The sequence below is a fragment of the Numida meleagris genome, chromosome 2, assembly GCF_002078875.1.
Source record: "Numida meleagris isolate 19003 breed g44 Domestic line chromosome 2, NumMel1.0, whole genome shotgun sequence".
Classification (NCBI taxonomy): domain Eukaryota; kingdom Metazoa; phylum Chordata; class Aves; order Galliformes; family Numididae; genus Numida; species Numida meleagris.
The window spans coordinates 33,903,681-33,925,297 of NC_034410.1; the positions used below are offsets into that span (position 1 = coordinate 33,903,681).

The 21,617-nt window shown below is 38.8% G+C and overlaps 1 protein-coding gene across 3 annotated transcripts; it reads right to left on the minus strand.

Annotated features, from left to right (window-relative positions):
- Nucleotides 2,232-21,612, minus strand: HACL1 (2-hydroxyacyl-CoA lyase 1). 3 transcript variants are annotated; one of them, XM_021389027.1, is made up of 17 exons: nt 21,495-21,612; nt 21,306-21,410; nt 18,551-18,591; nt 17,222-17,302; nt 13,373-13,445; nt 12,782-12,859; nt 11,691-11,785; nt 11,129-11,241; nt 9,681-9,816; nt 8,753-8,858; nt 7,644-7,727; nt 7,274-7,375; nt 6,867-7,021; nt 5,511-5,669; nt 5,100-5,207; nt 4,338-4,524; nt 2,232-3,920 (listed from the first exon to the last, which is right to left on the minus strand). In XM_021389027.1, exons 1-17 carry the CDS (start codon nt 21,543-21,545, stop codon nt 3,888-3,890), a joined length of 1,707 nt encoding a protein of 568 aa, XP_021244702.1. In that variant the 5' UTR covers nt 21,546-21,612; the 3' UTR covers nt 2,232-3,887. The 3 variants fall into 3 exon arrangements, with proteins under 3 accessions (XP_021244702.1, XP_021244703.1, XP_021244704.1); XM_021389028.1 differs by lacking the exon at nt 21,306-21,410 and having other exon boundaries at nt 21,471-21,573; XM_021389029.1 differs by lacking the exons at nt 17,222-17,302; nt 18,551-18,591; nt 21,306-21,410; nt 21,495-21,612 and adding an exon at nt 15,571-17,184.

Consider the following 21,617-nt stretch of genomic DNA (forward strand, 5'->3'; position numbering starts at 1 on the left):
TCCCATATCCAGCTCTAGGTTAGTTGCTAAAGCATTTAGTCAACTCCAAAACACAGTAACCAAACTCTGTCTTCAAAAGCATCCCTTCACTGCATCCCATTTAGAATTTGACTCAGGATATTACACAATTACACAGATTGCTGGAGCTGACAATTTAAAAAGTCAAAAAAGTCTGAAATAAACTATTCTGTGCAGCCTTTTCAGTACTGTGTTTCCTGATGTTTTCACTCTGCCTTGAAAAGACACATGAAAACCAAAACTTTTTTGGAGTATTAACTCAAGTAAGCCAATTGTCATTCTATTAATTTCTCTTACTTATTTCTGCACTATTTCAGGCAGCCTAGATATTCCTGGAAAGAACAGACACTGAAATCATTTCCATTTATATTAGCATGTGCCATAATTAGCAGGAAGGGTCTGCTTTACTGAGGGCCTCTTTAAACCTTGACCATCTGGTTTCAATCAAATCATCAAAAGAAACAGAAAACGTCTCCTTCAGAATTACTGTTTCTCACTCATTACAGTACCCAGTTATAATTAAATAAGTCAGCAGTCCCACTGCCAGTATGTTGTTACGATGATCAGCTCTGATACCTGGGTCTGATATCAGAACATCATTAAGTAGAGGGGGTACAAACACACTTTTCTGTATTGACTGCAGCTATCAAGCTCTTTAAATAGCACAAAAGCTGCAATGGGGATTTTGATTCCTACATAAAACACCACAATGTAGTTAGGGCAGACGCTGCTCACATTTGTTAATGAGCCTTCCATTGGCTTACAGCCAGCGTGTGCTAATTTCTTGGGTACAGTGGCAGGCCTCAAGATTCACTGCAGCTTGTTTCAGGTGTATTTGGGATTCTGAATTGGTGTTTAAAAACAAATTTAGACAGATGATGTACACATTTGATTCCTCATCAAGATGAGTATGTGCTGTAAGGCTGTAACAGTTGAAGGCAAGCATTCATCACATGCCCAAATGTTTGCAGGGCAGGCAGCCTATGCAACTCGCTAGGGGCTAAAACTGAAACAAAACAATTAAAAAGTGAATTACTACAAACTAAACCTGTTAGCAAGCCCAGCATTCGAAGAGACTGCAGAAACACATAGTCAACACATCATGCTATCTTGTGAGGACATTCACTTATTCCCCATGTCCAATGACCTGGCCATTCTTTCTGGCTTTGCTCCAGCTGATTAACTGTTGTTCTAGGGTTAAATTACCCATAATGCTTTTCTTGTACCACCTGCAGGCCATAGGTTTGTGACAAGCCCCTTCAGTGCATGCTGGTGTCTTCTCTATATAGAGGACAAGTGCTGCTGGCCTGACGCACTGTGTTTCCTTCCCAACCCGAGTAGGTACCCAGTAAGAACAGCCTTCATGGAAAACAGACCAGTGATCGATGGACACCATCTGTACCACAATTTTAAATTGTCTTTATTTACCCAAAAGCAATGATAAGACCCAGAACAGTGCCTCTTGAAACACTAGCTTCTCCTGGTACATCTCAGTAAGTTACACTCAGTAGCTCTTCCACAGCATGTTTCCTTAGCTGATCCCCAGGCACTCTGTTCCTCCCGAGTTTGGTGTCTTGTGACTATTTGGTACCTTTAATTCCCTGCTCTGGCCTTGAAGAAAAATTTCATGTTGGCTACAGCCATGCGAGTCACACTCCCTAAACTTATAAGATCTGTAAATGTTTGCTCTTTTTAATACTGTGAGGACACTTCAGAGATATCACCTTTGTGTCCCATCTCTGTCCTTCATACAGTTTCACCTGCCTAACGTCCCCCTTAGATGCGGCTCCACGGTGTAAAATACAGCATCAAGCAGGTAAGCTATATAAACAAAGCAGTAAAAACGTCACTTTCCTTGACAAGAAATTATGCTCCGTCTCTTCTAAATCTAAGATATAGATCCTTAATTATCACAACATAGGAGTTTCTATTCTATCATGCTACTAATCTATTTAAAAACTATCAGAAATTGAGCCAATTCCTTTCTGTACTTTTCAGATGCTCAGCAGCATCTGAACTGATGTTATCACCTGGCCACAGTTTCAGTTCTTTACTTCCCATTTTCCATCCGTCTTGACTTATTAAAATGAACTGTGCATGCTATTGTGGCTATTCAACAAGTTCTCTGCAAATCCAACTTAAACTGGTTTCTAACAGCTGACATAAAATGTTGCTATAATTCAAGTGCTCTCATTAATTCTGTGATTCTAGCATTAAAGAAGAAACACCATGAAAATCACTTTTTATTGATTTTAAAAATATAAAACAAGAATCTCTGTATTTGCTTATCCAATACAAATGATCTCCCTTCTGATCAGCCCCAGCATTACCTTTTACAGACATTTTGCATCACCAAAATACAGTGTGTTTAATTGCCCCAACATATTAAATCCAATTTGTGGAGAGTTGAAGGAAGAATGAAAGAAAATCTGTGCCAAGATCCAGTGTTGTTCCACATTCCCCGCAGAAGACCCCACAGAACATAACCCTCCTGTCTCAGCTGTCTTAGACTGATTCGTGCATTGTATCCACTCAATGGCTTTTATCTTTTGGCATTTCTTAACCGTCCTGTGGATGTTACCTTCACAGTCTCAAGTAGCCATGTGGCACTATGAGTATCACCAAACATATTGCATAGATAGTGTTATCTCCAGTAGCGTGCAGTGCTCTTGGTCATGTCAGGAGTGTGTAGAAATAATACTGCTTAATAGTAATCCACAGACTCCTGCCAGACCCAGACTGAAGCGTAAGAACTAAGCTAAGGTTTTCGCAGCAAACCAAACTGTAGACAAGGATCTCGTGGCAGCCCAGTCCCTATCTTCCTTCATCCATCCCAATGTCTTTCATTAGTTAAGTAACACTTAATGGAATAACTGACAAGAAAGCAACCAAAACCCAATGAGAGCCAGAATTTTCTCTTATATGTACATAACAACAAGGAACCTCCCAATGCATGTAAGAACATATAAAGTAACCTGCTTGGTAGCATACTGCAGAAGTACAGCTGCTGTAGGTCACTGTGACAGAAGCACAGAGGAAGAGCTCCTTTTAAAGTGTGAGCTCTAGTTCAGGTTGCCAGATGCAACAATGGGTGAAGATGCAGTAGATCAATCAAGTAGACCAATGTCCCCTCTTGAAAATCTCAAAGTGCAATAGACAAAAATCAGTCCTTGAGTAGGCTGTTAACCCCCCTGCTAAAGCAGGTACCCTACAATAGGTTGCACAGGTAGGCATCCAAACGAGTCTTGAATATCTCCATAGAAGGAGACTCCAACCCTCTCTGGGCAGCCTGTTCCAGTACTCCTTACCGTAAAGAAGTTATTTTTGATACACTGCTTCTACCTAGAGTAGAAGCTAAAAAGCATCGTGTAAAATTATTAAGCGACTATTTCCCCAGTAGGCTTAAATGCACAATTAGGCCAATGAGCACTTGCACAATACTTCATTTCAGTAGTCACAAGACAAGGTCTCAAACAAGTAGCATCAGTTAAAAATGAAGCCACTGTAATTGCAGACTGCCTAAAACTTCTGTTTTACAGTGTAAAACTGTCAATGTACTCTCTTCTTCCAGAATGCTTAAGATTTTAATTCACAAATCTTGATGAATATGGCTTCAAGAAAATGAAAAGTTATGCAGTCTTACCATCCGTATTTCTGTGCAATCTGCTTAGACATTCTGGAATACATTAAAATGGGTCTTGTTCACTACACAGTTACGTAATTTCAGCACTTAAAAATTGATATCAGAGTAATCTTTAAATTCTGTTTTGTTCCACTGTTTATGCAAAAGTTGTACTGTTCCCTATTCTGAAAACCAATTTAGTTTTGCTTCATGCATTGTCTTGCACCATGGTCAACTTCTTCTTCTTTTACAGGTTAGAACGAGTAAGCCAGGGAAATTCCTGGAAGCAAAAGGAAAAAAACAGAATAAAATATGCATCAGAATGGACACACCATAAGAGGAACAGGCTACAGAGATGTATTAATTACCATGGAATCTACATGACAAAGTCTGCTCATAAAAAAAGTTTTGTCTCCTTTTGTCAGGAGTGGAAAGGAACAACTGCTACTTCTGGTAACAGTCAGTGAAGACGTATTAGAGAACACATTATTGCATATTAGTAGGAGCCAGTGAAGAAAAAAACCAAGGAAAGTAAACAATGCAGTGTAAAGGTACTGATTCTGCTGTCTCCCAAATGTGAAGAGAACCTTTTTGCCTTGCAATCACCTCAGCATCCTCTGCAGTTTTTGTGATGCCTCCCGAGTACTCAAGATGAATCCCCCACACGAAGCTCACAAAAAACTGAAAACATAAATACCTGTTTCTTTCTCTCAGACTGCGGATCAATCATTACGTTTATTAGAGAAGGTGTTCGCCCGTCAGCCAAACTTGCTTTCACAGCATTCTGCAGTTCTTCTGGTGTATTAACAAAGTATCCTTTACCACCAAAGGCAGACATAATTTCCTCATAGCGTGCATTTGGAAGGAGGGAAACAGGAGGTACGCTGTGAAGAAACAGAAATTTCTGATAAAAGGCAGGGAAGAATTGCCAGATTGACAAATTTAATTACTTTAGCACTGATTTTCAAGTATGAGATTATTATTGTTCCAGCCTGATGAATTCTTCTAGGCTGGAGGAATACGTTTCCTTTACCACTATTGAGCTGCATTTCAATTTGGAGACATCAGCAGGCTTTTAGCCTAGTTCTCCTTGTACAGGGATCTCAGCTCTAGAAGCAGAAGTTCAATGTAGACTTGCAACAAAAGCCTCAGGTAGTTTTGGAGATCATCGGCTTATTGGAGGTCGGCCAACTATGAACTCCATACCATGGAGCCTGAACTGCTCCAGGAACCTGAGATGACTAACAGTGTTCAATTTCTCTGCCACACGGTTGTGTAAATAATAGTCTGGAGAATCACGTTAGTTCTTTGCCTTTGGTAATGGGTTCTTATTTACGTGGACTTACCCTAGGACTAAATTCACTTCATCAAAAACTTCCATCTGCACTAAAAGTGAAACAGAACGACCATTTTGGTAACTCCTTCCCTAATTAACAAGACATATTTCAAAGACATTCACCTTGTAACAGGATCTCCATACTGTAACATCTCTTTCCAGCTACTTGCATCCAAACCAGTGTAAATCCCATTGTTGTTTACTACGATAATCAAGATTGGCAAGTTGTACCTACAAAGAGATGTACGTGGAAGAATTACGAAATACCTGCACCTTTTTATAAGGCGTTAAAAGTATTGCTTTTCATTAAAAATAACTAATAAAAAAATATATATATATATGTATCACATTGATCTGCAACATGATCTTCTCATCACACGTCAGAACAGAAAAATTATTACTGAAAGTACACTTTTGTGGGTTGTTTTCACGGGTTTTTAAGACCACCCTGTCTAAAAGCAGTATCTTGGCCTTCTAGTTTAAGTGATACTGGCAATATATGAAGAAGGCCTTCCTGAGCAAAAAACCGGTCACCTGCAAATAGTTTCCACCTCCATCCCAGAAAATCCAAAAGCGCTATCTCCTTCTATGCAGATGACTCGCTTCTCAGGTGTTCGGTCTTTGGCCACCAGTGCAGCTGCTATGGCAAAACCCAGTCCAACTCCCATTGTTCCAAAAGTACCTGCATCAAGCCTAAGGGTAAGAACACACAATTACTTTCCCTTTATAAGTTAAAAATGAAAGTTCTATTCAAGCTTTCCAGTTAATCCATGATTTATCTCAACTTTTAATAATTCCTCATAGATTATTAAAATAATGTTTCATAAACGTATGTGTAGAGATACCAGATATATGGATTATTATATTCAGTTAAATATCAGATAAGACTGCAAATATTTTGAGACAAACATACTAGAACTAATTAAAGTTGAGAACTCTTATACACTAGTACTATTCCGATAGAAAAAGTCTATTCTTATATGCTTTTAGCTTGCATAGTAACAGTATTTCAAAAACATTCAATTACTCCAGAGATAGGCAGGCTACATGAAATCTTTCTATATTTAATTCCTTGAAAATTTAACTAGAAGTCTGAAGGCCATCTGTTAAATAATGCTGTCCCAACTTCAGTCTTCTGTTCAACTTTTGAAATCAAATTGCAAGCTGTAATTAAGTTAGATCATTTCAGTCAGAAGCACATAATGGATACAAAAGCACGTGAAGAACTAGATTATTCTAGGGTTAGCTTTTAAAATGTGCTTTCAGACACATGCAATCCCATATGAAAAAGGCAACAATTAACTTTACTGTGTCCTTATTTAGCAAAGGGGGAAAAATGTAAACTCTTACCCAGCTTCAGAGGAAGTAAGTTTTGTTGGTTGGTTGGTTTTTGCTTTGCTTATGAAGAAGTATTTAGGTTCACTTAAGATCTTAGTGCTACTTTCACAAAAAGGCCCTAAGCTTCCCAGTCAGATCAGAAGTGTCACTTCAACAGACAGAACTCGCTCTTTTCCTTCCCGTTCAAAAAACGGCACTTAATTCCTACTCATAACCATTCTGTGTCGTATAGCTTTAAAGTGTACCTTACACTACAGAAATAAGCACCTAGATTGGGGAATTTAATATGATGCTCCTTACTCACTTTCCACAAAAAAGAATGAGAAACTATCACCCTTGTGTTGCAAAGCACACAGACAGATCACAGAGAATGATTAAAATCTGTAACAGGACATTAGTATAGGAGTGTATAACATCCTTTTAGACCTTCCCCAACCATACATTTATTTTACTTAGAATCTTTAAAAAGAATGACAGAAATTCTGGACCATAATACTTTTGTTTTATAGAAATCTAGTCTGTTGAGCCAGCACAACAAGGAAAATATCACACCTTTGACGGGGATGATAATTAGGAAGCATAGTCCGTCCAATGTCCATGGTGTTTGCTCCTTCGCTTACTAAAATGCAGTCCTTGGGTATCAGCTCTCTGATGTGATGAAAGACTGTGTAATAATTCATTGGCAGGGACTTCTGTAATGCTAAATCCTTAAAAATAAAAGAATTTTGAATAAGGTGCAGAACTGAGACATGTAAAGACTACTATGGAAATAAAAATGTACTATGTTAGGTAGGGATTAAGTTATTTGAACTTCCATGCTATGCTTCAAGGTCACTTATGCTTTATCTATTCTAGTGACACAAATGACACAACATATTTATCTGAGCACAGAGCAGTGAAAAAACAATGTATCAGTCCCTCTTAAGGTGAGAAAACTACTTTGTTTAACATAATACTACCTTTGATCTTTCCTCGTTGTTCAGTATTTTCTCTCTGAGTCTTTTCCACCACTCTGTATTAGAGGGATATTTCAAAGGTCTTCTGCTGAACTCTTCTAAAAGCTGGAAGAATATTTGAGATGTTGCAGATTTCTTTCCACACATTTAAAAATACCACAAGCACGAGCAATGTTATCAGGAAAGGTCCCTGCACAAATCAGAATCTTTACCACTTAATTTGGGACTAAACTGGATCTAAAGCATGAAAATGTTGCATGGAACATGCTCCTCCTCCTTTTTTTTTTTTCTTTCTTTTTTTTTTTTTAATTGTTAACTATGTAAGTAAGAGACAATTAAGGTAAAAACAGGAAGACATCTGACATTACATTACCTGCTTAGTTATGGCATTTATGTCACCTAATAGAATTGCAGCTGGCCTCACATTATTCCCCATCTCTTCTGCACAAATATCAATCTGTATTTCAAAAAGAAAGACCACCATTAACTCAAAGATATTAGAGGGATTTATTTTTCCAATTCAAGTGAGGAACATTGACTGTCTTTATACCTTGTCTGACTGTCTTTATACCTTGTTTTGGTTGTACAGATAATTTTCTCTCCCTTTCACTGACATGACATCAGGAAATCCTTTACTGAAAATAAAATTGTAATACCCATCTTTGACAGTGAAAAAACAACTCTAAATGAGCTTAAAAATATTACTCTTGCATTTTTAAGAAAAAGAAAACATAAAAGATACATTGATTTAAAATGTAAAAGGAATTCTAGCTTAAAAATTTGCTGCTCCTCTGGAAAAGATGAAGTTTGGAAACTGAGATGACGCTCCAGACCACTGAAAGCAGAAGCAGCACATCAAAGTAAGCCAACTACTTCTCAGTCACAGACTCTCACAGGAGATTTTGAGGGCATAATCAGTTTAACAACTTTTCTATGAGCTGGCAGATTGCCGAATAATTAATTGGTTAAATAGCCTTTCCTTCTCTTTTCCCGTGAGCATTTCTGACTGATTAAGCTCTTGCAATGACTGACTGATTCTGAATCTGAAGCTAATTGTATTTTGAAAAAATCTGCCTGGCAGGCAGTCAAACAGTAAGAAAGGTTTCATCATTTCAGGACAATTTGTTTTCAATCACTGAAATTCCAGTGCTCCAAAGATCACATACATATCATGAGTCTAATCCTGTATTAGTCAATTGCTCACAAATGTCTGCCCTCCTATGACATCAGCACCAGGTCCTTGATAGCTGGAAAAACTCTGTATCCATTTTTTAAAAACACAAGGAAGTAAAAAATAAATAAAAATTAAAGACATCAGAACTATTTATACAGAACTACCATACTTACATGCACTCAGCTGCACTGTTTGTATGGCAGTATTTCCCACATGAACTACGCTACCAAAATAACTAGCAAAAACTACTTGAGGCAATGCTGGAACACAGAGGACATCCTTTAACTGACAGTTGTTTTCTTACTTACCTGAATAACCTTTACATCTTGTCGGAACCTTGGTGGAAGTCCAAAATGCAAAATCCAGTTCAACCTAGCACCAAGCAAGATGATTACATCAGCATGTAGTAATGCCCTACAAAGGTAAATATGGGAATTAGATGAGGAAGAATTATTGATAAATTTAACAGTGTTTCCAAATTTACAAGTAATCCTAACTATCACAGCAAACACAAGAATATACGTAGGTTGCTCCAGAAGTAATTCCTATTTATATCCATGGAAACTACAACCGATACAAAGAGCATGAGAACACTACATGATAGAGCAAATTCTCAGCTACAAAACGCTATTTCCAACAGTCACCATCATTAGCTAGGCATTTTTGCCAGCAATGAACAAAAGCCTGCACGCCGTGCTCACAGACATCTGCACCAGCAGAAGTGACCCACTGTTTCATAGTGTTTCACCACCCACCACCTCACTGTGCTGACATCCACTGTTCCACACTTCCATTCTGTGAAGGTGTATCACAGACAGCAGACCCTGAACTGCAACGCGTGCATCTTATGCTTCTGTTTATGGTGTTAAAATAACAGGCTAATAGTTCTTCTAGACCACTAAGCTAAGTATTTCAGATGAACTGTTCACCTGTTTCCTTTTATGTCACGAAATGCATGATAACAACATCAATGCATCTACTTGCTGTACGTTTTATTAGCTACAGAATATTATCTCTCAGATGAAGTATCTTCCCGGCCAGCATTCTAAGCACTGTCAGAAGCAATACACTTAAATTTGTTGCTTCTTTCCAAGGAAGATCTTCAGAGCTCTATAATGAAGTACAAAATATAGCTGAAACAACTTCATATGTATACATTTTGTCTTCCCTGGAATTTGTAAACCTCCCCAGTTCCCAGCTGTTTCTCGGATGTGAGAAGCCTTGCTTTATATTTACGTGGATCTTGCTGCAGCTACACAATTTGGATGGTTATCAGGAACTACTCCTTTTGCCATTGGTGTAGGCAAAAAAGGCAGTCCAGAAAGGTCCACCAGCTTTCTGATGTTGTTTTCAGCACGTGAATAAGCAGCACCTGAATGAAACAAAAGAGACTGCTCAATACCACAGAAACTTACTGCATCCATCTGAATTTCAATTAGATTACATCAGTGGCAGAAAGAGTAGTACTTCCCATTATGAAAGCTGTCCATTATTTTTTACTCTAGAAAATCCAAAATATATTAGATCAAAAAGAGGCTTTTGGTTTTAGATTTCCCATAGGTGAAGTTCTATACTGTGGTACTGACAGTTCCGCAGCTTCAACGGGAGATGGTATTTGTGTCATGTCATGTCCTTTTTTGCTTGCCCTGTGCATGCCATTGTATCACACACTGTTGTAACAATCTACCCAAGCAGGTCTGTGATAAGCATTAATGAAAACAGGATAAGCTTAAAGAAGACCTTGAAGGTAGGTATTTGTGCATACGTTTACTGTGGTACTTTCTGCAGTACGAGGCAGCTGAATTAAGGTTGTCCAGAAAGCTGAGAACTGACCGGTCCCTGCGCAATGGCTTAAGTCCATGAGTTTGTGCTAACAAGAATATACACAAGAAAGTCTGGACAAATCTGTTGATTACATTTGAAGAAAAAACAGTATTTCTCAATTGCTGACATCAACAAAACACACTGAGCTTTCTACCTGTCACAGAACACCCATTGATTCATGTGTATCAAGTCAGAGAAGGAAAAAACAAACAAAGCTCTCCTGAAATACTTTCTATCCACTGTTTCACTACCTAATCAATAATAAGACCCATCTAATCTCAATCATTTCAGTCTCCGATTTAACACAGAACCTCTCTCTGAGATAGAGATTATTCCAAAGTCTGTAGGAGAACAGTGTGGGTGAAATAAGTTGGTTACTTCAATTCTATCTGCAACAGAAATGTCCCTGCACTGACTGACATTCCAGAAGAAGTGACAAAAACAAGTGAAACAGCACAGAAAATAATTATCCCCTGTCTTTAGGGAGACTCCTCTTTCAGGAGTGAAATACATTGGCAGAGTATGATGGAAAATCTATGAAGCAGCAGTAACAGCAACATCTGCTGCGTTGCTTCATGACAGATAGCCTGGCACTTTCAGTAAGTCCACATGGAAAAGTGACCTTTGGTTAATTTGTTTCTTGCCAATGGCAGAGAATATCACTTCCATATTATGATGCAATTTGTCTGGAACTTTGGAACTCCCTGTAGTGGTTCTACTGTTAAGAATAAAGTTATCTGGGTGTTTGAAGATTTTAACAACAAATTTCAATGGTTTTTTGTAGAATGTGAAATAGGGGGGGAAAGAAATCACTTTAGTCATTGCTCTCGTCCTGCACTTACACAGTCAAAGCATACTACCTTTGCCAATGATTAGCAGAGGCTGCTTGGCATGAGCAATGATAGATGCTGCTTCAGATACAGCAGAATGCTCAGCTGTGCTGATGGGAGGTGGCGGGCAGCATGCTACATACCTGGAAGCCAAGCAAAGCAGAAGAGGGTTGTTAAAAAAAAAAAATCAAAACAAGAAATAACAAAAGATAAAACATATTGCTTAGCACAAAAACCCCCAGGTTACCCACAGAATTTATCAGAACAGGACATGCATATCTTTAAAACAGATTCTGAAGTTCTTCTTGCTGCTTGCATGATTGAAGAAACATGCATCGTTCCAGCCATTTACAAATTGACATGACTAAGACACCACCACAGTAATTTATTCATTTTTGCACACCGCATCATAAACTATAATCCATACCATGTTATGACTGAACGTTAAATTTCAAGGCTGAATTTTTGATATTATTATTGCTGCCTTATAGTAAAATATTTAATCTCTTGTTCCTGTTAATCTTTTTCTTAAGCAACTTAAAACTAAAGCTTTTCAGTGCCTTGAAAAATTACGAATATAAGCAGTACGCACTTGACAGAGCTCTTATTCACCTGAAGATTCACAAAATCCCCAGGTATGTCGACGTAACAGGAACCTGGGCGGCCATAAATGCTGGTTCTTACAGCCTAGAAAGAAGACGATCAGAGTCTTAAGCACTGTTTGAAAGGCTGTTAAAAATCTTCGCATTTGAAGAACGAAGATCACAGTATGTAGTGAAGGAACATGTTGTTCCATCATCCCAGGGAAAACTCCCACGGACTGATTCACACCATCTGACTTAAGGTTAGACTGTTATTTACATTTCTGTCTATGCACAGTACTAGATTGTATATTCTTTAATTAATCTGTATTAAGACAACTGTATTAAAAGCAACTGTGTTTGGAAACACTGAAGTAAGCTTTTGTGCTGAATTTTTCTTTAAAGTAGCATGAACAGAGAAAAAAACAAGACAACAATCCTCTGTTATGCTCTTAGTTCTTCTATTACAGGTAAACACTCTGCTGAATTTGCACTTCTGAAAACAGCTATGATTGCATGCAGAATTTAGGCTGACATGGCTGAAGTGTTACTAGAGAAGTAAGAGACTTTTCTAACTCTTCCTGAAGCACGGAGATAAGGATGCTTTCTTTCTCTCATACACACATATACACAAACAAACAAAAAAAGCCAGAAAACAAGCAAAGATACCCCCAAAACTAAACACAACTACCTCCACCCTCATCCCTCCAAACCCCCTTCACGTAATGAAAGCACTTCATAACAGAGCCTGAGAGCTAACAGAACTGAAGCTTATGGTGTTGTATTTCTAGTTCTTGCATACCTCCCTAAAAGCATTTTTCATTAAAAAAAGAAAAATCAGAGAGGACCAGCACCTATTTCTAACCTATTCAGTAGCAGTACTCATAGTAAGAACCTCTCTGGTTGTGACCCTCCTCAGTTAACCACTGCCTAACATTTGCAGGATTAAAGTAGTTGTAGTTACAACTTCACAAAACAAAGAAACAAAAAACTCAAAACACACAAGCAAGCAGGCAAACAAGAACAACAAAAAACCCACAGACCTTATGCAGTAGGAGACATCTACTTGGTGTTCTGCTGTTAATTCAGTACTTTTTCATACCTTTTCAATAACAGCAGGAATCACTTCCAGGCTGCTTGGGCGGACAGACAGTTTGTTATACAGCCTAGCAGCTTCAACCTAAATAAATGTATACAACCATTACATTGATTTATCAATGTGATTCAGCCTTTGTCAACTCGCTTCAACATGAACGAAATGAAAAACTGTCAATTTAAAAGCAACGAGGTATAAAATCCCACACAGAAAAATGCAGTTCCTCAGGGGGTGTAAACTGGCAAGCCACACTGTTTCTCTGGGCCCTTACATATTTCTTCCCAAAAAGCGGTGCTTCCTTTCTTGGAAACTTTATTTTGCTTTCTTCCATCTCAGAGGAGGCAGTCAAGGGTGATTTATACCAGCTGAGAATCTAAAACACAGCACAAATTCTAGCGTGGCTGTGGACAAAGAAATTCCAAGTCATCTGGCGGAGTACACGGTGCCAATTTAAAACCAGTAGATGGAGCAAATGAACAGCATGATAAAATCTGCTGGGAAATGCCAGTATCTGGGATTCTTATTCCTATGCTAAGGAAAAACTACCATCGGTTATTTAACTGAAACCATTTTGGAGAAATGTATTTGTCTGCGTACCTGTGGAAATTCCTGGAAAGCTCCCATGGTTTCCTGGTTTCTATCAGAAGAGCCTCCAATAACAATCAAAGGCCTAGGAAAGTATAAAAATCAACATGCATGCATGTATTTTTATAACTGCAATCACATCTGCAAACTTGCCTTACAACCAAATCTTAATCTTGTCGAGATCTCAGCAGGAATAGAAACTGACCAGCATACTACAGGAGTAGACCCTAAGTATTATGGTCAGATAGCTGACTTCCTAGCATCCTTTGAATCATCAGTTTCAGGACACTCTGGCCATATTAAACGATCTCTGTCTAGCATAACAATTCTAAAAAACTCATATTTCTAGCAATTTTAATTAGTTTGGTAGCATAAGTGGCAAGGTAGTTGGAGAGAAATAATTTCCCTCACAACAAATACTAAGATTCCTTTACAAGAGACATCGTAATGTGCAGAAATACTGGAACTAAGAAACAGTGTAGGAAATAATCTTTTCAGAATCAATTTTCTTTGCGTATCATTTGGAAGGCAGCAGAAATTAAGTGAGTATTTGACAGCTCTTCTAATTGCATTCTGTTTTTACTTACAAAAGACCTCCAAAGACCAAAGAGAAAAACAAAAACCTAACATGTTGGTAAGTGGCCCTGCTCTTAAACTAGTTTATAGCTGCGTGTGAAAGGCAGCGTTAGATTATAATATGGGTAATACATTCCACACAAAGACGTTTTTATTGTCAGCTCCACAAAATACAATCAATTGTTATCCCCTGGTGAATGAAAATTGGGCTTTCATTGAGTTTGTAGGTCAAGATCAAACTTTTTAAAGAGCTAAATGCTGGGTCAAGAGGAGAAAGTTGTCTTATTAATCTGCTCATTCATCTGCACTGAACTGAAACACTGACCCAATATTTCAAGCCTAGCTTTCCATGCTTCTAAATGATTTCTCCTCAGACACAGCCTTTCCTTTGACTGCATTTACCAATACAATGTGTTAAAACGAAACATTAACAGCATGCTCTAAGCATAACCCTACATTTAGACACTCCTAAAATTCTGGGATATGTTTATCTTGATCCACGATTCGTACTCAGACTATTCTCTGCCACAAATTAAACCTCCGTTCTAACATCTTGACTTGGTGAGACTAGAACCTCAGGCTGCACTTCTATGAAAAATCCTTATGGAAAATGCATTTGGTGTATACTCTATAGATATTTTATTCCGGTACTGTTTTGGGTTTTTTGTCCTCTCCCCTTAGCAAAATGGTTACTGCTATTCATACGCAACCAGTCTGTTTAACCACAACAAACTTGACATTCCGTTCACTTATCTTCTCCAGTTCTTTTTATTTAAAAATTCTAATAAATAAAACAAAATAAATACTATTTAGTAGCAGCTGTCCCAATATACAACACAGAGAATATACAAATACAATGAAGAGTATGTTATACCCTCAACATGGCTACCCCCAACCACTATACTGCAGAAAGATTTGTCTCTGCTTGGAGTCTTAGAATCATAGAATCAAAGAATCCTTAGAGTTGGAAGGGACCTCTGAAGGCCATCTAGTCCAACTCCCCTGCAATGAACAGGGAAACCGCAGCTACATCAGGTTGCCCAGGGCCTGATCCTGATCCAGCCTTGCCTTGAAAGTCTCCAGAGACAGGGCATCAACCACATCTCTGTGCGACCTGTTCCAGTGCCTCACCACTCTCACTGTAAAAGATATTTTCATTATATCCAATCTAAATCTACCCTCTTTGAGTTTGAGTTACGTAACTGTAACCAGAAGTAAGGTTTTCCCTCTATGCAATCACCATACTGTACTACTGGTCCAACAGTAGGCATCTGTAAGAGCAGTGCTTATTACTGCACGTAGTTAAATTTCATGAAGTCCAAAACAATGGTGAAGCAGGAAGAACAATGACTACAATGAAACTAATAAGAATACCAAGCATTATGGACTTGCAAGTGAAGAACTTACGTAAACTGAAAAAACATTTCAACTGCAACCTCAGGTAAAGAACAGTATTGCACCATGCCACTGCGTAATGAAATCTTAGAACTATTGCAAACTATTCTTTGCAGACTATTTTTGCAGCCTGAAATACAAACACTTTTACTCTGAATGAGGCAGGAGAGAAGGTGGCAGTGCTCTAGGTAATTTTTAAACATGAAATAACACATTTTACCCTTGGAAATGTAGCTTACCAAGGCCTCATTTGCTACCTCGTTGTCTCGATTTACATGTCCAACAGCTTGCTGGGACAAGCTTCCAGGGTAAACTAAGGCTCTTCTACTCAGCCCATCTGTGCTCAGGCAATAAAATATAAAGACACAACTGGGAGTAAATTGTGGTATCAGACTGCTTGACTTTCTTCCAGTCAATACATAAGAGTTTCTTTCACCTGGGAGGGACTGGACAGAAGGGAATCAGAAGAATGGGTTTCCAAGCTCAAGGAGGATAACTCAGACTGAGCTTTAAGGACTATCACTTAGAGTTACTAAAGTCAGAACCATCAGGGCCAGTTCAGCTATCAGCCTACTTCTGTGAGAAGCGGGTTGAAATTCAGATCACAGCAGCATGTCACAAAACCAGGTATAACGCCATGGAATCACAAGACACAACAGTGAACTTTAATCTTGCCCTCCAAGACTATCTGGAAACTATTTGGGCCTACGTCCCTTTTCATGCCAAGGTGAAAACACTTTTGAGACTCTCCAACGTGCAGTGGAAGTGCTGAATAATGAAAGAGCCAAGGAAAATGACTTTCATAAAGCTGAATTTAGCTCTTGCATATGCCTATTTCTCTCCCTAAGGCACATAACGGGCAAAAGGCAAGACTGATGGGACTAACGGAAAAGAACCTGTTCAAAAACTGTGGTTTTCACTGAGCAAACCAATCTCCTTCTTACTACAGTGTCTTCAAGTAAACAAGTCGCTCCCTCATCCTTTTGCCAAGAGTAGAAGTTTACACAAGATGAAGTTGGGTAAACGGAGCTGATCTCAGATAAAAATCAGTTTGTGAGAAAAGAGAAACACGTCCTGTAAACTCATCAGCCAGTACCGTAAACATTTCTTTCTTACGGCCAAATTTATGATTGCTCAAAAGAAAAACTTACTTATCTAAACCCATGTAGGGATAGCAAATCTTTAGTCAATAACAACTGACAAATTAAAAGAAGTCTGAACACTAGAGATCTTTTTTCAGTGACAGAGACCTCGTTTGGTTCTGCTCCCGTTACCAACCTCCCCTTGCCAATCAATCATTACAAACCTATTTCTCCAGGTCACACGTACTTGGCGTTACACAGCTTCTGCCCCACGTACTTCATCCAGCATTCTGAACAGCTTTTAGTGGCAGACCAGCTAAAGTTGCCACATCTCAGTGAAGGCTTGTGGGAGTAAATGCTATCGCTCTGTACCATCACTCAATTCAATGCTTAACCACCCCTCAAAACATCTGCGTGGGGAACAAATACAGATTGTAACAACGCAGTTGTCAATTTCTTCATGTATGAAATACGGAAAATGCGGTAATTCATAAGCATTATGGCTTTCAAATTTAGAAAAAACTCTCAAACTCTTCAAAAAGTCAGTAAAGCATTACAGGTTGAATCTTACCCTCACTTTCAAATGTATCCATGCAATAAGGTATATTAATAGACTAGGGGCAGGACGAAAAAGGAAAATTTATCCAAGAGACAAGAAACTAAACAAAATTACTTTTAGAGGAGACAAATGAAGTTACCCACAAGAAGAAAAGAAGGTCATATACTAAATACTGCAGAGCTCAATATCTAACACAAATAACAGTGAACAATTATTGAGAGTTTTAAAGAGAAAATGTAGTTAAATTACCAGCAGTTCACGTTTGCATTTGCCATCCCACCAAGAGCATGTAAAAAGCCTGGACCAGAAACTACAAGACATACTCCTGGCCTGGACAGAAAAAAAAAAAAAAAAGAAAGAGAAAAGGAAAGTGAGTACAGTAAACACCAAATTAATCACAAACAAAAATCCGTCAGATGCTGAAAAATAAGATAATAAACTTCTATTCATGTTGTCAGAATGCATGAACAACGTGGGATTTGTAGGAAGGACAAAACACAGATCACGCAATCAGAAATCATTTGTCTTTATCAATGCAAATAAAAAAGCAAGCGAACAGTTGTCATGTGCTTCCCACAGAGGTCTGAAACATATGGTGGCTTATCGTATTTAGCACCGCGATTATGCAGCTCTTTATTTGTTTCGCCACATCTGTTCCATCATTTAATGCATATGTGGAATTTGGTAAGCCAAATAAGTTGTCTCAACTCCAATTAAGCACTAGGTATCAACAGAAAAGCTCACAAAGAGAGAAAAGTATTTGACTCAAAGCTTATAGTAAATCAAGCGGAGGCACTTCTTATTCCAGACAATAATAAAAACAAAAATCATCATTCTTAATTACTGAGCATTCATCAACAGCTCTATGGCTTATGTACATATGAGAAAAAAGAAAAGCTTATTTCTAAAGGATTACTGAAAGGAAGAAAAAACTCAAAACAGTGTATCACAGGTCTAATACTTGCAGATAGGAAAAGGATTGATCATCTGCATCATCAAGTCTGCATTTGTAATTGCAAACCAGATGCAGACTTTAGGAAAGGATCCATAGGATACCCAAGAAGAAATACCCTTTATTTCACAGGCCACAGAATGCTTCCCAGCAACACTAAGAGCAAAATGCAGGACAAGAAGAAAATCCAGCTTTCTGTGTCAGGAGAAGCACATGATAAACAGGCAACCATGTAATTAGTCTCTCTATCAACAAGGTGTTGAGTGATACGACAAGACTAAGGTATAGTAGAGCAGGTCTACCAAGTTGCAGTGGACAATGGCTGTTATTTCTGCCCTTCATACCAACAGTGCTAAACTACTCATCAGAAATCAAAAGGGAAAAACTTAAGACAGCTGTAAGACTCACAATATTACATGCTAAAGTGCTTCTTTGTTCCTGCCCTGAATCTTACCAACAGAAATACTGATAACTGTGTTGACAAATAGTTTAAAACTTATGTTTCATTTTAATTGTCCTACATCTGCATATACTAAAAATACCCAGCTCCAAACCAAGCTTCTGTTGAATATAATATAGTTGATATAAATCGCACTCTTATAAATGCTGATAAATATAGAATTTACCTGCCAGTCAAATATCCAACAGCAGATGCAGCGTAACAGGCCTATGGAAAATAGTGTAGAGTTATACAGTTATTTTTATTATATACACATTCCATGGTATGTAAATAACATTCAACAGCAATACTGAAATTAAGCAGGTACAGATGTTTCCTTGATAATTACTGCTTAAATAGAACAAGAAACAGCCCTTTGCCCTCCCCATTACAAAGATGAGCTTATAGAATCACTGAATATCCCAAGTTGGAAGGGACACTAAAGAGCATCGTGTCCATTAATCTCAAAATTAACATGAGCAAGAAACATAGGCAGTCCAGATACAGGCACTGAACTTCAAATTTGAAACCACTCGTGTGAACACTGGGTTTGAAAGGTAGCCAAAGCAGAGGATTGTTGCTCCTAGAAAAGGAGGGTTTAATTAAATATTACCCCATTTTAAACTCAAATACAAGTAAACTAACATAATGTAACTAGTAAACTATGTTTGTGTATGTTTGTAAGTATTTTCGTACATACTGGTCCAGTAAAAATAATACTGTCATGTCAAGGAGCAAACCTAAAAGCCCTTACACTAAATGCTCTGGAACTGGCAGTAGGACTTGCAATCAACTTGTTGCAAAAGCTTGCTGTGCTAACCTGAGCTTGGCGCTTGGTACGTGATGTCTTCTGTTACAATGAACAGATTAAGTACAGGCCTTGAAAATATGGCCACAGGTTGAAAGCAGAGGTCCCAGAATAATAAACAACCGGGTTGATGGCCAATTACTGGCCACTGCAAAAGAGCTGCTTTGAGAGATGGGGAGGCTGTGCTTTCACTTTAGAAAAAGTGGCAGTGGCTCAGCTTGGGAAAATAAAAGCCAGCAAAACAGACCAAACAAACCCAGATAGGGCACCTATCCTGGCCTGAGAAATTAACACCCATCCAGCACTGCACTGTCCATAGTCCAGGCATGAAGGCCAAGGGCTGTGAGCTGTTCACAGGCTCAAAGATCTTACAAAATGAGATGGTGAATCTGAGGGGTGGAGAAAACAGAGGTCTATTTTGCTTCCAGCTGCCCTTGTACTGGAAGATTCCCAAGCTTAGTTCCTTGGCAGCTATCAGTATCTGCACTAGCTACAGTACATTGGTTACTTATGGCATAAATAGGATATGATTATCAAAATCAGATTGGTTTGAGGACCGAGTGATAATTATTATTAAAGCGGTAAACATGAGCAATGCGTGGTAATGAATATATACTTTTTAAGTTTAAAGCTAACCTATCCATCTTCTAAATCTATCATAGTGATCTGTAATTAGCCAGAGACAGACTCACAACACACGCCCCTGCTGAGTTGCAACACAACCACCCAGTGTTCAAAGGCCAAGTGGGACATGGGTTAAACTGCTACTAGCACATCTGTACCACATTGCAGGCCACAGGAGATTAGCCAAAGATAACTGGCAGTATCACTGAGGTTTCAACTTCATGCTTTAGTTTGATTTTTCATTTTATTTTGGAAATGTGCTTTTGCTACAGCTAGTCCTGGAATGAGGTGTGCACCTGACTTCCACACATCTCAGATTACAGATGCCTGTATGCCTTCACCTACAAAGGAAGTAGCGGTACACATGAACTCCACAACCACACAGCCAATAAACTTGGACAATTAGAACTATGACATGTAAATATTAAATGTATATTGAATAAATTGTGCATACAAAGATCTTGCTCTCTTCTCCGTCAAGGTCTTCACTGAGGATAATCAACAAAACAAAAACCCTCACAAGATACCATTAGAGAAACCTCAACACTTTGATGCTAAAACAAGTCTTCCCCTAAGCAAAAATATCATGCCATTTACTGGAAGTAAATGGAAGATTTTTACTGAGAGAGTGGTAAGATACTGGAACAGGGGCGTTGTGCCCAGAGGCGTTGTGGATGCCCCGTGCCTGGAGGTGGTTAAGGCCAGGTTGGATGGAACCCTGGGCAATCTGATCTAGTACTTGATCTAGTGGCTGTCATCCCTGCCTGTGGGGTTGGGACTTGATGACCCTTGATGTCCCTTCCAACCCAAGCCATTCTATGATGCTATGATTTACAGAGGAAGATGTTTCTTGTCTTCTTTGTTCTAACAGAAAAGAGATAAACAGTGATAAGTAGGAAAGCATCTAATTTGGCAGTGCAATATTCTCTGTTAATTACAGCTAATTTTAATCATGTTAATAACCAAAACCAAAATTAGAACAGTTGCTAAATGACCTACAGGAATATAAAGACTGTGCCGAATTCCTAATCCTTCAAAGGAATCAAACTTACCTTTTAAACGTGTTAGCATGTATTTACCTCTCTCGTGTGTTAGGGATAGATCTTCCATGTAGAGGCACCTATTCCTCTCTAAGTCCTCACACTCATTCATGTAATGATGCCAGGATTAGACAGCAAAAAGACACAGCTCATAGCCACTTTGTTCAGGAGAAATTATTTGTCCTCTGCCATCAGCTATACAAGACTGACAAGCACAGAGGTGACAATCCAAGTATGGAAAGCTGACAGGCCATTTGTGAGCCACCCAACCGTGGTCTATAAACAATTCTTGAAAGCCAAATACAAACTTGAGGTTGTTAAATCCAACCACAGGCCATGCAAGAGATACTGACTTCTGAAAAAGTTACTGCTAGGAAATAAAACAAAAACCAAACCCAGAACCAGTGTCATACCACCAAAATGCTCACATCCTTGAAACTAACTCCTGATACCTGGGCTGACGTACTTACAGCTTGCTCATTTCTCATTCCTATGTACTTGATTCCAGCTGCCTGCGCTGCGACTGCCACTTCAGTGATCGGAATACCGACAACGCCGAACATGTATTCGATATTCTAAAATGAAAACGCTAGAAATCAGAACGGTTTCTAAATGACAACGTAGTATACACACACCAAGCATAGGTCCCGCGCCCTTACTTGCGCCCGGAGGGCCTCAGCGATGAGCTGCGCGCCGCTGACCTCCTCCATGCTGCCGTGCCCACTCAGCGGGGAGGCGGAGCGTCCATATAGTGCCGGAGGCCGCGCGCTGACTGGCGTTCC